At 40.7% G+C, this 15978-nt stretch overlaps 1 protein-coding gene across 11 annotated transcripts in view; it reads left to right on the forward strand.

Moving 5' to 3' along the window:
* Window positions 1–14679, forward strand: part of LOC122696617 (poly(A)-specific ribonuclease PARN-like) — a 256073-nt gene extending 241394 nt beyond the window's left edge. For 10 of the 11 annotated variants that reach the window (XM_043906867.1, XM_043906869.1, XM_043906871.1 and 7 more), the window contains 6 exons: window positions 910–945; window positions 3085–3136; window positions 3981–4103; window positions 7978–8138; window positions 11352–11514; window positions 12608–14679. In XM_043906867.1, the coding sequence (XP_043762802.1) occupies window positions 910–945; window positions 3085–3136; window positions 3981–4103; window positions 7978–8138; window positions 11352–11514; window positions 12608–12721 (649 nt within the window). In that variant the 3' untranslated portion in view covers window positions 12722–14679. Of the gene's footprint in view, window positions 1–909; window positions 946–3084; window positions 3137–3980; window positions 4104–7977; window positions 8139–11351; window positions 11515–12607 lie in introns of those variants that run through there. The other variant, XM_043906875.1, reaches the window with a different exon arrangement.
* Window positions 14680–15978: the final 1299 nt, after the last annotated feature.

Below are 15978 nucleotides of genomic sequence, written 5' to 3' on the forward strand. Positions count from 1 at the left end.
CTATAGAAGTATCCATCTTTGATGCTAACAGTGTTACAGGCCTTTCTGCAAATGCTAAGATTCTATAGAGGAGTTACAAAATTCAGATTTGCCTTCTCTCTATTATTTTGAGTTTCATTTTAGATACTGAGAACAAAGGGAAGCAAATAACTTAACCAGAGAACCCCTTAATTGCCTAATACACAGCATCTGTGAATAACTTAGGGCTATAGTAGTGTAAAAACTATCTGAGGACTTGTACCTGTTGGTTAGTTAATACTTTATTTAAAATAATGTGGAAATACCTGTCATTAATAGTGTACTGTGTTGTATTGTGCTGCCTTATTAGCAGTGCTTATTTCAGGATAACTAGGCCTATCATCAATTTTGTGACTATAAAATTTTGCTATTAAATTTTCTAATAATTATGTGTGAAAGTGATTTTAAATCCATTTTATTTGATATGGAGCACTTGTATTACTTACTTTTAGAGAAATAATGGAAAATAGATGTGTTAGGGGGACTACCGAACGGAATCAACTGAAATGCAGTGCCTAACAAAAAGCCACACGCACAAAATCTGTATGGCTTAAATTTAACCATGTGGATAGATGATGTAACTTGTATGGGATGAAAGATTCTGTGCATAGAAGGACAAATGACCGGGGAAATATGTAAGAATTTATATATTATAATAATCAACCCAAACATGTCTTCTAAGAGCACATCTATATTTTGGGTCTCCTAATTTTGCTAAAAGCCAAAGAACCTAAAACATGGGGGATACCACCTATGGGTACTGCTCTGAATTAGGGGGTGTGGGGGCCACCGGGCATCTGGATGGTCTTACCTCTCTACCAACCCTTTAAAATGTCTTCAGGCCTAATGTGATAAAAACCAATTATTACAATATTTTTTTTTCCTCCACAGGGTGAGCTTAGAAATATATAACCACATAAAAAACAGGTGAGCTCTTTTAAAACCTGTCTTGTTATTCCAGCTAATTAATTTACACAGTATCAAGTTTAGTGTTAATAACAATGGACAGTATTAGAGTAAGCTTTTACTGTTAGGAGTCCTTTCATTACAGTATTGAAGTGAATCATTTATTTTTATTTTGAGACTCTTAATTCTTTAAGTTTTATGTGGTTTACATGGATATTTACTGTATTAGAAATTGAAATTTAAAATTTAAAAAATTAAATCCACTGTATGTGAAAACAGGCTTTCCTCAGCACTGCTGAAGTTCTGAGCCGGATGAGGCTTTGGCGTGGGGTGCCACCCTGTGTGCCGCAGAGTGTTTAGCAGCACCCCGGCCTCTGCTCTGTAGGTGCAAGTAAGGTGTTCTGCTTCTCTCCACATTAGGACAGGAACACTGTCTCCTGAGGGATGAGATCACCATCTGACTGGGGACCCCAGTGTTTAACATAAGTCATTTTTTTAATGAAAAATAACCATTTTCCACAACAAAATAGTGGAGAGGATAGTATCTCATTAATAGGAGACAGTTGATTCTCATGTCAACATTGTCTTCAGTCATTTGCTTTGAAGAAGCAATATGAAGATCCAGCTACATGCAGACATATAGTTGGGAAAAGGTGAATTTTTAAAGCCTTGAGATAATTGGACATATTCTTTGATACTGTCCCCAAAATCCACATGTGCCAGTTTATTAAATTAGTTAAGATGGAGTTCCAAGTCATTATCAGTGAACTTGAGGTAGATACTATGTTAAATTAATGCCCATTGATCTGTCATGCATACTGAGTGGATCTTTTTATCTGTACATGATTTTATATTATACATTGTCATTTGCAAAGTATTGGTTCACATGTCTTCAGACAGTGTCAAAAACTCACTCTTGTTAGTATCACTACCAGTCTTATCAGGAAAGTCTTTAAGTATTGATAAATCAAGCTCACCATAAATAACACACTGGAAGGTACAAATTTTCCAAAAATCCTAATATTTTTAGCTTGATGGTTTGAATTTTATCATTGGCAACAAATAGTTTAGAGTTGTCTTTGAAGTGACAGGCTCACTTTGTTCATTTTTGAAAAAATGACTGTCAATTGGCGTTTCATGAAAAAAGTGGTTTAAATATGATGTTCTAGCGGGAAGAAAGTGACTTGGTTACCAGTAAGTTACAAATGCTCTTCCTTAGCACAGCCATATTTCAGTCCATACAAGCGCTTAATGCATACTTTCCGCTTACTCAGAATATGAAGAAGAAGAGTAAAGGTTTAAGAACACTTAATTTTTACTCTTTCATCATGGATGTTCTTAAGTGAAGCAGATTTTTTACATTCATTTGGCCAGGAATAAGTGAATGACTTCTAATTTAGTTTCATACCACTGCCTTGATTCACACTCAGAAATGAGCAATTTTACCCACTTTTGCTTTTATACAATCATAGTTAAGTGTCAAACAGGGTAAAGGCAGGTGATGTCTTGGTATTCTTATAAAACACGTTTTGACCTCTTGGACTTACAGGATTTCTGAAGAGGGGCCAGGGGAGATTCCTATAGAGGCCTATAGACCACATTTGCAGAACTACTGTTTAAATGGGCACAGTGTAGTAGTGTGGTGGAATTTAAAAGAAAAAGCCTGGTCTCTCTTAAAAGACAATTAAAATTTTTAACTCAAACTATTTAAAAGAGACAAGAAGAAATAAACAATAAGAATATAATATGAAGAACAAAAGCGGGGTGGAGACAAGAAAAAATCATGAATCTCATATTTACATTCATTGAAGTTAGAAGACTTTATTGCCTACTACTACCACTTTATAAAATGTTCTTGTATATTCCATTGTGAGGTTAGTGAAGTGGAAATGTATTGGTCTACGAACATTGCCTGTTAGAAGGGGTCTGTGTGGGTAAAGGCAGCTCTGGCTGGTTATAGAAGAGATTTCATGCAACTTGGTGTGCTGAGTATAAAATAGGTCAGAAAACCTTTCTAAGGGCAGAATCCAGGAGAATATGTAAAACTGTTTGCTTTATTAAGGTTAAGCTTCCTCTACTCCTCTCTCTACTTTTAGCAGATATTTTACTAAGCTAGTAACTCCTGAATTAATTTTTAAAATACACATTCTTATTTTATAGAGATTCTAATAGGTCCTTGGACATTTTTGATGAGAGATCACATCCACTCACAGTAAGTGTCACTTTTATTGAAGGTGTATTTTTCTCTTATTACAGTTGTGTTTATTTCATGCTGATTTGCTTTGAAATTAATTACTAGAAGAAAATTATTGCCTCCAGCTCAAAGCCAAGATTGTCTTCCTTTAAGTCTTCTTCCCCCACCCCATATTATGTCAAGTAATTTTACCAAAAGCATGTTGTGTCAGGGGTGTGACTGATAAGAACCAAGTTACGCTTTGTATGACGAATGAGCAGGTAAGTAAACATACACAAGCAACAGAAAATGTAGGTTTTTAAAGGATGATTTTCCATAGCGTCACACAATATAAACATTTCCTAACACATATGTAAGACCTCTAAGGAGAAAATTTAAAAACTGTTTAAATTTTAAACTAATTAAAATGACAGGGTTTAAAAACTCACTTCTTCAGGTGCTCAGTAGACACATGTGACTGGTGACCGCTGTGTAAGAGAGCACACTCTTAGAGCCTCTGGTTACAGGACACTGGAAAGGTGTTTTCATAGTTGACTGCAGAAAAGTCTGATGACGTACAATGATCAGCAAGACTTTGAGCCTAAAAATAGTTTGCATTTGGTTAGAATTCTTTGGGGAAGAAGGTGAAAATACATTTTCTGAGGTTGTGCTTGCATTTTTCTTTAATGAATGGTAGTGAGTATTGAATCACTATGGTACTTTAGGATCCAATTGTTTATATTTAAAAGACTACAAGATATGTCACCTAGTCAAAATTATTTTAAGTAGCACGTGGGCCCACGTGTGAAGATTGCTATCTTGAGGGTACTTTTAAGTATTTTTCTTCAGTGGATACTTAACACTGTGTTTTTTCTTCTTTCAGCGAGAAAGGGTTCCGGAGGAGTACTTTCAGCATGATCCTGAACCCAAATACATCTACAGATTTGTGTATGCTCTCTTCAGTGCCGCCCAGCTGGCTACTATTAAATGTGCAATAGTGACTTTGGTAATATATTTTTCTCTTAATAGAAGCATCTCTAGAAATTTTTTTCTTGTACAGAAGGTATGGGCCTGTTTTTCAAATGAAAGTAGGTTCCTGAAATGATCATCAGAACTTTATTAAAGAGAAATGTATCAAAAGGAATGAAAACATACAGATTTGAGCTTTAGTAATCATCATGATTTAAAATGTTGCCACTGCTTTTCTCATCACAAAACAATTGATGTTAAAGGCAGCAGGAGAGACTTCTGGTTTCTCCTTCCACACCTCAGGATGCATGCACACACAGGGCACACAGGCGCACACCGGCAAAGTGTGCTGGGTGGTAGGATGGAGGCGATCACTGAACTTCCTGGCCCACGGCAGGTGTAGATTCAGTGTGTTTCTGAGTCTCAGGCTGTGTTGCCTAGGCAGTGTGATGTGTGTCTTGATTGAGACTGACTGCCTTCACCTCCCTGACCTTGGACGACAGTGTTAACCATCTCTACTGTCCCCTGGTGCCGGCGTGTGAAGGTACCCAGGACTGGGGTGTCAGCAGTGCTTGGAAAGGCTTTACTCAGGTTAGCCTGCCGAGCTCCAGCTATGTGAGGACCTTTCTGTCATCCATACTGAATTCCTGTGGTAAGATTTCATCATTTGACTAATACATCATATTCAGCTGAGAGGTCGTTGGGATTGCCTAACTCCTCCCTATAGCAAACCCATAGGGGAAGGTCAGCTGCATGGTCTGGAGGGAGGGCCTGCGTCCACCGCTGCCCGCGCCCCTGCAGGCAGAGTGTAGGAGAGGAGGCTTCCCCTCAGTGGGCCCGGGTCAGACGCAGGCCTTTTCTTGGAGCTGCGAGCCAGGTACAGGGCTCAGTTGGCATGTGCTTGAGAGAGGCGGGAGTGGCGCTGGCACGTGGAGAGCTGGGAAATGCAGGCAGGAGAGGGTGTGTGGGTTGGAAGAGGGGCATTTCTTTGTAGACAAGTTAAGCCCGATGGACCTGTGAGACAGCAGAGTGACAGTGTCTAGCAGTCATTTGACTGTATGGGATTGGAGCCCGAAGCTGAGCAAGAGGCAGGGAATTACGTGTAGCTGTTCAAATGCAGAGAAAGTACGTTAAATAAAAGTTGAGGAGAAGATAGATCTGTGGGGACTGTCAGCACTCACAGGACACATCCCCAGAGGAGTGGCCGGAGTGGTAGGAAACCCAGGACAGAATCAGAAGAGCTGCCAGGAGAGCTTGAAGAAGGAGAGCATGGTGCACGTGCTGAGTGCTGCCAAGGAACTCCTTAGGGCATACATGGGCACCAGATGCCTGCCCGTGTCACGGTTCTAAGTGCTGGGCATAGAGGAGAGTTCTTGCCTTTCTGAGGTAAGTATAGCAGACATAAGGGTTTTGTTTTTCTCTAGTTTTTATGGAGTATGGTTCATTTACAGTGTGTGTAAGTATCGGGTGTACCACAGAGTGTAAGACTTTTTAAAATGAGTATTTTTAAAAAGATGACTGTTTGAAGTAGTAGTGAAAGCTAGAAAGAGAAAGCAAGGTAAAGGGATGGAGAGATTCGAGGGGCTTCCCTGGTGGCTCAGACAGGAAGCAGTCTGCCTGCAGTGCAGGAGACTTGGGTTCCATCCCTGGTTTGGGAAGATCCCCTGGAGAAGGGAGTGGCAACCCACTGCAGTATTCTTGCCTGGAGAATTCCCCATGGACAGAGGAGCCAGACGGGTCCATGGGGTCACAGAGTCAGACACGACTGAGCGACTTAACACATGCACGCTAGAAAGACCAGGAAGAGCCTCTTTACAGAGGTGAGATCTGAACCAGGACCTGGCTGGACTGAGGAAGATGAGGGGCCTGAGAGCACAGGCAGGGGGCAGAGCACGAGGCGCAGACAGGAGCGGGTTCTGTGCTGAGGGGTCAGCAGGGTGCCGCTGTGATCAGAGTAGGGAATGAGGGAAGGCACAGGCAATGAGGGCACAGAAGGACGATGGCATCTCACCCAGGGCCTCGTGACTAGCAGGCCACAGAAGTGACCTGTTTGATGGGAGAGCCCTGGCAGATGTTGAGCAGGCCCGTGAAGTGCACTTAATCTGAGAGGCTCTCCTGGCTGCTCTGGGGAGAACAGACTGTGGTTGGCTTTCAGTGGAAGCAGAGAAGTTAGGAGGCAATGGCAGTGATAGAAGCCAGAAGTGACGGACAGAAGAGCAGAGCCGGCAGGTGACCAGTGAAAGTGGAGATAAGAATTCCCAACAGATGGTAGTGAGATAACTCAAGTGGAGGTCTTTGGTCCCGGCAGCCAGGCGTGTGGCAGTGTCTCTCAGCTCTGAGGGCAGGCCTGGGGAGTGGGGCGCTGTGATGAAGAGTGCTGGCTGTTTGTCATGAAGGCAGCAGTGACCATGCCTCAGTAGTTTCAGGGGGGCAGTGGCGGCCAGGGGCAGACTAGATGGGCTAAGGAGAGGATGGGTCATGAGGAGCCAGTGTCAGAACATTTCCTGAAGGAAGTGTTCTAAGGGGTGGTGACGGATGGGCTGAGAACATGTAAGAAAACATTGGAGAAAATCTCTGACAGAGAGGGGGTTGTTCAAGAAGAGATGAATTGTGGGAACAGTGTTCTGCAGAAATGAGAGGTGGGACTGACTTCATTCATAGAAGAGTTAGCTTCAGGGAAAAGAAAGAAGTGTAACTTCCACTGAGACAGGAGGGCAAGTGGTGTAAATGAGACCAGGTTTGCCTTTATAAAGTGAAGCTGAGAGGAAGCTGAGGGACTGCCCCTAAGGCTGAACTGCCTCTGTCAGTGCCATAATACAGCAGAGGGGCGGACCCTGCGGGAGACTCGTTCTTGGAGAGTACTGGCGCGTGTGGAGTTCTCTGGGGAGTGGGGTGCAGAAGTTCACTAAGAGTATATAATCTCAGTAACCGTGTTTGAAACACAATTGAGTTTGGAGAGCTTTGGCAGATCGGAGCTGTCAGTCTGATAACGGGACATTTTTCTTTTTGTCAAATGGCATATATTTTCTTCTGCAGAGGTAACACCATCACAACTTATGTCTTTAGTCTTTACTCAGCTGTTAACTTGGTCTGGTTCTTTATAGAATAGCCATTTGACACATATAAAAGAAGCCATGAAGTCATCTCACAAACTACCTGGCAGATTTAGAGGAGCCCCAGGGATTCAGACATCGGCAGCTCTTAACCACCTTAGAACCAAACAAATTGACTAAGTTGCAGAATATGTAAGACCAGTGAGTTATGAAATAATGGAGATGTGAAAAATCGGGGTGTGAACAAAGAGCTCTTTGTGCGTGAATCTTCCCTGAAGAGGCCCTGAGTGTAAAGCACAGCTGCTCCGTGCTGCCTGCCCTGTGGGGCGCAGCAAGGAGGCTCCTTGACCTGGGAGGCTCCTTGACCACCAGTTATTATCTTCAAGTTCACCCTCTGAAGAGAAGATAAAGAAATGCTCAGTCTTACCAGAGTTTTACATACTCAAGCTTTATGTAAAATTGCCACGTACCCACCACCAGTATGGTAGGTACATTGCACACGGTAGGCACTCAAGCATTTACTGAACGGTTGAATCAATGCTGGGCCATACGTGCTGCCTTTTACAAGTGGGAAGGTAATAACACAATGCCTGTCTTTAGAATGCTGAGATGTCCTTTCATTCCTGCGACCAAAATTGGGTTGGAAATTCACATGGGCAGAGTAGAAATACCAGACTGACAGAAATATTTGCCTTACAACTGTGACCTGGCCTTTGGCCTTGGCTGGCCAAGCAAAAGTCTCTGTAGAACCAAAGAATAAAAGATATGTTAAAAACAGATGAAACCTATCATTCCTAACAATTCTATGACAGCTTTTAAACTGAACTAAAATCAAAGGTCAGTCCTCTACTTTTGCAGGTTTACTTAGAAAGGCTTTTAACTTATGCTGAGATCGACCTTTGCCCCACTAACTGGAAAAGAATTGTTTTGGGAGCCATTCTTCTTGCCTCCAAGGTTTGGGACGATAAGGCTATTTCGGACTACTGCCAGATCCTAAAGGACATTACACTTGAGGACATGTGAGTTTGTAAGGTTACGGTGAACTGTCTAACCATTTTCCAATACCTTATTTGCTCCCATAAAGTTTACAGCTTAAGAAATGTTACATTTTAAGAAATGTTACATTGTGCAGAGAGCTGAATTAGGTATAAATATAAAATTAGACTTCTTTCTGTCTAGCTGTAGTATAACCATTTGTATTTCCCATCATTAATTAGTTAAATCTTGGTGTGTTACTGTTGTAATATTCTGCTTGATAAATTGAAATTACTTTTCTGGTCGTTTTTGCCATTTTACAAGCTCACTACCAGAACAACATGATGCAGTAAATAACTTCACGTCTTTCTTAAAGCTGTCTACCAGGTCCAGTCTGTTTTTAAGAGACACATGTCTGGCCTTGGAAGTTAAGTGGTCACTGCTGAGATCTTAGCACCTCCAGACTACTGAGGTTATAACTTCAACTTGAGTCACACATTGTATGTTTGTTTTTGCAGGTCTTTTCTTTTGTAATCTGAGGTTGTCTCTAAGGTTCTGTTGTTACGGAAACCATGATGTACAGATGACCAAATAGAAAGGTTTCAGATCTCTGTGTTCTGTCTCCTCCACTGTCAGGAGTGTTCCCCATGTTTAGAAGTAGGTCTGCTGAGTTAGGAAACTCCTTTGTCTCAGATAGCCCAGGAAGTGTCAGTGGGGCCTCACCCGGGGCACTCAGCAACCACAGTGGTACTTGGTGGGGCCTCGAGTTAACTTGGGGGGTTCCTCACAGATGGCATGCTCCCATGGGCGTGAAACATCAGGCTTGCTGTCTGGCTGCAGGGAAGGGCCTCGAGGGTGGGAGGCAGCAGGAACCAGAGAGGTATTTGCAGCAGACTCTAGAAGTGCTCACTTGACAGGAAAAATGTCCTTGTGGGTGGCATTTAGGAAAACGTAAAGGGGCACCTCTTTATTATACTGAACAGCAGAGGACGATCAAGGTCATGGCAGGCAGTGGCAAGAGTTTGTTCCCTTTGCCCCTGACTCTTAATTCAGATTTACCAAAGTGCATATTTACAACTGAAGCAAAGAAGCTTGTGACTAAGAGAAGGGACCAGTGATTGTTGGTAGCTGTCAAAGTGGCTTTTGGTGAAAATGTCCACTTTGATGATAGAAAGTGTCATGGTGATATTGCTGGTAGCCACCTTAGTGTTACGGCAGATAATTCGAGATAAGTAGAAGTACTTTTGGAATTTGTAGAAACTAAGGTGACGTTGAGCACCACTATCATCCATCTTTAAACTGGTTCCTTGAAGGAAGGAAAATGTGTAATCATAAACACCAGGTCTGCCATGATGGCAGCTGAAATTTTCTCAGAACCTGCAGCTAAGCTGACGGGGGCTCTGGGTCCAGTTACAGCATCAGAGAACATGCAGGGAAGTGTGTGGATGTTCATAGATGTGAGCCCAATAGCACTGATGGCAGTGTCTAGCTACAGGAAGAAGCTAATTGTAAACAGCCCTTTTCTGTGTACAACAGAATCACCAGGAGCTATGTTCGTAATAGGTTGCTTTTGTTTATGATCTTTGGAAACTGGAAAGCATTACAGCCAAGTGTTCAAGTCACATTTGTCTCATCCCCCTGCTGTTGGCTGCTATTTGTAATGGTCTCATTTTGAGTCTAAATTGAAAAATTGGCATCTATCAGCTTTTCCTTAAAAGTTTTCTAACATTCATGTATCTTGTTTGAATATATTGAGCAGCTGCTGTTCAGAAAATTTGCTGCACCTATAAATGGCATGCTCTTCAGTCATCTAGTCATTTAAAAAAAAAAAAAAACGCAGAAGCGTATTCTGTAGTTCTAATGCCTTTTTCTTCAGTAAGTAAAGCTCTGTTAATAGACATGTTAATCCTATGAAGTACTGTATTTCCACACAATTAAAATGTATTAGTGGAAGAGAATATAAAAGGGATAGTGAAGTGCATTTATTCCCATAATAAATTAAGTCCTCATTAGCTGATTATCAAAACATTATCTGTTTTACATTTCTATAGACTTATGGCCATATGAACAGGAAATTAATTTTGGAGGTAGGTTCAGTTAGGTTTAAAGTTCAGCAAATGAGAAACCTCATTTCTGCTCACACTCTGCTCTCCATGCAGGAGAACATCAAACATTTGATGACTTACCAATGGATAAAATATTAACACTTTAAAACCAGGAAACAAATATTTTGAAAAATAAGTCACTTTCATTTGTCTGGGTATTTATCATTTGTATATAATTAACTCTTTAAAGTGATTGCTGTGAAAGTGGTAAGACTTACTCTGATTTTATTTACTTAAACATTAGACAAGCTAATGACTGTGTATGGTCCCACAGGAAAGACCTGCTCCCAGGACCCTACTTTCCCACTTCATTGAATTCGCCCCCTGCGTGCCTATGCACCTTCTGTCCTAGTCAGGGCCGGCGGACAGAGCGCAGGGGGAACTGCTCCATCGGGGTCATTGCTCAGGTGCATTTAGTCTAGCCAAGACGTCTCCCCTTAATCCTACTGCCTCCCATAGCTTGAAAAGTGTATCCCATCCTGTCCCAGGAACACCTTCTGGTCCTACTGGGATTAAGAGGAACAGAAACTTGCATTCTGCCCTTTGCCACAGTCCCCTGCACTGGAGCGGGGGGAGGGGATTCCCTTTCGCATCGCGTGTAGCTTATTTATTTATTTATCTGAGATGAATCCTTGTTGCCTCAAGAGTCTTCTCCCCTCAGAGATAATAGCAGTGGCTCTCCATGGCCCCATTTGTTGCCGTGGTGATGTGCCTACTCCTTTTGTTGGCGTGTCTCTACTTCAATAAGCCCCTTCCTGTTATCTGTGGGAATGTCTGCAAGTTCTCCAGAGCTAGTAAACAGCACACATCATTCCTGTCATCTGATGACTGTAGCGGGGCCGTGTGAGCGAGCGTGGAGCATGAATGCGCAGCTGCACTGATGGAACTCTGAGGAATGAGCCCCCGAGTCAGCAGCATGGGTGCATAAGAGGGCCGTAACCTCCCCCCCTTGTCCCAAACTCCAAGTGCCAGGACGCAGGAAGAACCACCAAGAGCTGTCCCTTGTTTGAACATGAGTGTATTAATCCAGCTGGGGAGCCGTTATTTGTTTCCAAGCTGTATTTAGAGCTGTTGTGGCACAGAATGGGGTTTCTGAAGATAGCCCAGTTGACTAAAATTGTCCTATGTTGGTTTTGTCTTCTCCTCCCCCAGGAATGAGGCGGAACTGCACTTTGTGGAGCTCCTCCAGTTTCATCTTAAGGTTTCCACCAGTGTTTATGCCAGATACTACTTTGACCTTTTCTCCTTAGCAGATGACGACAACCTGAGTTTTCCAATTGCTCCTTTTAGCACAGAAAGAGCACAGAGCCTAGAGGTAAGACTGGGGATTCACTAACTGGGTTTTCTGTCAGCCACCAAAGCCAGCGTCTGTGGCTGACTTACACTCTGCAGTGACTGACAGTTTGCAGAGCTTATTAACCCATTGGCATCTTATTCCCTGTGTCTTTTATGGGTTAGACAGAGATATCACATTATTTTTTTAAAAAAATTACAGATATCTTTTATGTAACCATAATTCAGAATATTTTAAATCAGATTTAATTGTTCTTAATGGTTTTCCATACAGGAATAATTCTTATAATTGTGTCCCTAATCATATGTACATTGATAATTACTTACCATTCTTAACTGCCTGAGCTTGTAGTGTGTGTTTGTGTATCACAGTTCAGCCCCATGAGTTTATTAGACCAGAAGCATCAGGGGCTAACCTGTGAGACCTATACTTGGAAATTAGAATGTGGGTTCAGAAACTGGATGTAGAAAGTAGGTGGGTTTTTAATGGAAGTGGTAACATACATGGGATGAAGGAATTTGTAGTAGTGATTTGAAGAGTAATTTGAAGTAGTTTGTGATTTCTGGTGGGTATACAGCAAAATTTACAACTGAAATGAATACATATAAAGTTGACACTTTTTCTGGTACCTTGGTACTTTAGAAATAAGACATTTTTCTACAATAATTTACATGCATGTGAAATAGCACCTTGTAGTGCTTCATCACTAGACCTTTCTTGCCTTCAACACACACCTACCCTCATTAAAATGTTCGTAGTGTAGTAAATAATGAAGACTGAATAGAAGTTGAATAGCTGGGTAAACACTGATTTTGCTCAGGTGTGTTCATTATGCTTAAGGACCTAGTATGTAGGTAACATCATATTGCTGTTAGATGGGGCCTATTTTGGGAACCCAGTTTTTAAATATGTTCCTCCCTGCCCCAGCAATCTCATCATAGCCCTTGAAGAATATTATCTTAGGGAATCAGCAGTGTAGATATGAGCTATCCAAAGTAGCAGCAACTGTCAACCTAAATGAATGCAGATGTGTGGCTTATCAATGCTGCTTTCTTTAAGGTTGGAACTTTTTTCCCCCAATTATACTTATGTTCTATCTGATTGACTTTCTTAGGCCATCTCCAGACTGTGTGAAGACAAATACAAAGTGGGCAGAGTTGCTGTGAGAAGGTCTTTCAGCGCTGATCATTTCATTGGTATTCAGCGCTCCAATGCCATCCTCTCATGAACAGAGAGAGGTGAGGGGTTGTAACATCATGAACCCCTCGTAACAAGGACTGGAGAAATACCACCTCTCCTGCTCAGAAACCAGCAAAGTTAGTATTTCACCCAGAAGAAAGACACTGAATTCAAGAGACTTGCAGACAGCAAAGGTTATGGTCATAGGAAAAAACTGGACCTTGTCAAGACAACACACTCTTCTGTCCTTTTTAATGTAAACAGAGTTACAAAAACCACTCCAAAGCTAAAAGCTCCCAACCCACCCACAGATATTTGCTTACTGTGTAGGCCGATAACTGTGAACTATGTGAGGTTTTTTTAATAGTTTAAATTTTTAGACTTTAAAGACACTAACTGTATAACTTTTACTTTTTCCTATTTTTCTCACCCATATTGCTGCATATTCCTTTAGAATCAGTGCAGTATTGCCGTTCAAACACGGGACTCCTGACAACTCATATAGCCACTTAGGAACAGACTGCTGTAGCACTGTTAGGTTTTGAAGGATTCTTCCTCCCTATTTCATTGAAGCTGCTAGTCATTTTTGGCAATCAGTTTAAACCAAAAAGCTGCTGAATAACACTTGTCATTCAGTTTTTTTGCAAGCACTACTTATTAGCATATTAGCATGTTTGGGATCATAAGCAGAGAAAGTATGTTGTTACCTGCTTCTATTGGGTCCCTGCTGCGTTTCTTGTTAACTCTAATGGTGCTTCTCATTTTCTGATGATTTTCCTCTTTGTTAAATACTTGTATTAAAGGATATTTTCATAATTGCAGCCAACCTGTTAGTCCAGGAATAAGCAGATAGTGAAATAGAAGGTGTCCCAAAAGTCTTGGTGCAATTTTAAGCTTTAATACAGTGTGCTTGGACACTCCAGGACACTGCCGTGGAAGTATAAATGCTACAGACGCAAAATGTGACTTGAAAGTTTACTTGAATTTCTTCTAAACTCATTTGGTTTTGTAAATCTTAGATGTTAAGCTTTTAATTTGAATTTTTTGTTTCAGTCCCTCTTGAAGATGGCAAACAATAGGCTAAAACAAAAGATTAAAATTAAGAGCTTAATGTTTAAAATTTACAAAACTAAATGAGTTTAGAAGAAATTCAAGTAAACTCTCAGGTGATGTTTTGTAAGTTTGTAGCATTTATATTTCTACAAGTATCAAAGCTTCAAATTGCACAAAGACTTCAGGAGGATATCTTGTATCTTTATAGACCTGGCCTCCTCTTTTTAAAATAGTCCTTTGCCTGGCTGGGCTGTTGATCTGCTTGAGCCTGGAAGTTTCTTTTTTATAGGTTTGGTAAAGGAATTACGAACAATAGCATTAGTTATCAATAATAAACTGAAAGGAACTGGACCCTAGTAGTAGTGACAGGGAAGTAAGCGACATGAAACAGCTTTTCTGTTCTGCGTGTTAACCTGGCTGTAGGTGTGTCAGTTCAAGTTGTTACTTGAGGAAAGATAAATCTTAGGAACCCTTACCTCAGGCTTTTTAAAACACAGGGTACCACTTAGCCACCAGGAAGCCCATTAAAAGACAGGGAGGTCCAGTAATCAGTCTTTTAGGAAATTGGTAATGATGTCACCTAAATGTGAAACATTAAAAAAAAAAAGTGTTCTCAACTATGTAAAATCTTTCTCCTACCTTCTCAAACATAATCCTAGGAATTTTGCCTGTAAACAAAGCATTTCTGGGCTATAAATACTTTCTCTCTTTATAGCAAGGCTTCACATTATATTGAGTGCCACAGGTTCCATCATTTTTAAAGGACAGAGACATAAACGATAAATAATGGATATAAAATATTACAGTCTACCACCTCAAAAAATGTTGTTTATGGAGCTTGGAGATTCAAGTATCGATTGCAGTTTTATTTTGAAAAGGATGCTACAACTTGTGTGGTTTTTCTTCCTCATGTTTATATTAAAAGAAAAGAATAAAAGTATTTTAATTAAAATACGTGGCTGTTGTGCACCTCACTGCTCACGTAACATCACGGCTCTGCTTAGCGCAAATGTTCTCAATCCGCTCTGATAGGCAGGCCTGAAAGCATTTTCCGACTACCCATTCAAAAGTTTCTTTGACCGTTGCCTTTAGTTAAGAGGCATTTATTTCTTCGGCTTATGTTCTTTTCAACCAGAAGATAATTTAGTACACTTAAAATCACTGGCTGTGGTGCTCAGTGGCATAGTGCATTAGATGGCACTTTGGAATTGTGTGTTATTGTACCAACAGGGGAAAAAAGCACATTGGAAGATAAAAGGTAAAACACAGAAAGGAGTTACAGAAATACTGTTGAATCAGAACATGAGTTACTTGAGGATTTCAAGCCACTGAACAGGAAAGAAAATGGAATAAGAGGAAGTAGAACTGAGGTTGTTGTAAAGAGGGTGATGTTAAACAAGCCATGTGATGTACCAGATCACCATCAGGTTTCTCTAAGACCCTAGTCACTGCACTCGCGCAATATTCCATCACTCCTGATAGTATTGTTGTGTCTTCATCCACCTTAATTCACTACCTAAGGTCAGATCTTTTAACTTTGTTCTTGGTAAGTTGTTGATTAGGAGAAATAATCTGAATTAGTGCAGAAGGAGAGAAAAAACTATGACAAATCACTAAGATAGTTTGTACCATGTAGTAATATGCCAGTTACTAAGCAGAAATGCTGTCACATCTTGAGTGGTCAAAGGTTAAAAAAAAGTGGGGGTAGGAACACTGCTTGGACACGACTGTAGTTTGAAGACAAGTTAGAATCACTAAACATTGCTCTTTCAGTGTTAATTCTAGAGACAATTACAGCCATTTTGATAAATGGAAAACTTAAAGATTCTCATAAGTACTATAGGGCATGAAAACTAGTTCCTAGTAGGGGCAATAGGGTAGTGTTGAGATTTTATACCTAGGAAGAGTTTATTCCCTAAAGTACTAAGACTATAAAAGAATACCTCAACTCAAATTTATTTTCATTTTTAGTTTTTGGAATATACTGACGGTGCAATTTTAACTGGAATACTGTGAACTGAACTTTATAAGGACAAGACAAAGGTTTCAAATCTATGTATGAACCAAATGAAATTGTCATTTTTCTACATTAAATTCACGTGGTTCACCCTAAGACAACTTAGGGCCCAGTGTTTCTGAGAAGTTTTTTCCATTCTGTATCAGATTCTATCATGACCCTATTCTATCACATCTAAAGTACCCTGTATGCCCATTATTGAAATTCAACCTTACAAAGTCCTGGTTTTATAACAA

Source organism: Cervus elaphus, chromosome 6 (genome assembly GCF_910594005.1).
Source record: "Cervus elaphus chromosome 6, mCerEla1.1, whole genome shotgun sequence".
In the NCBI taxonomy this organism is placed as follows: Eukaryota; Metazoa; Chordata; class Mammalia; order Artiodactyla; family Cervidae; genus Cervus; species Cervus elaphus.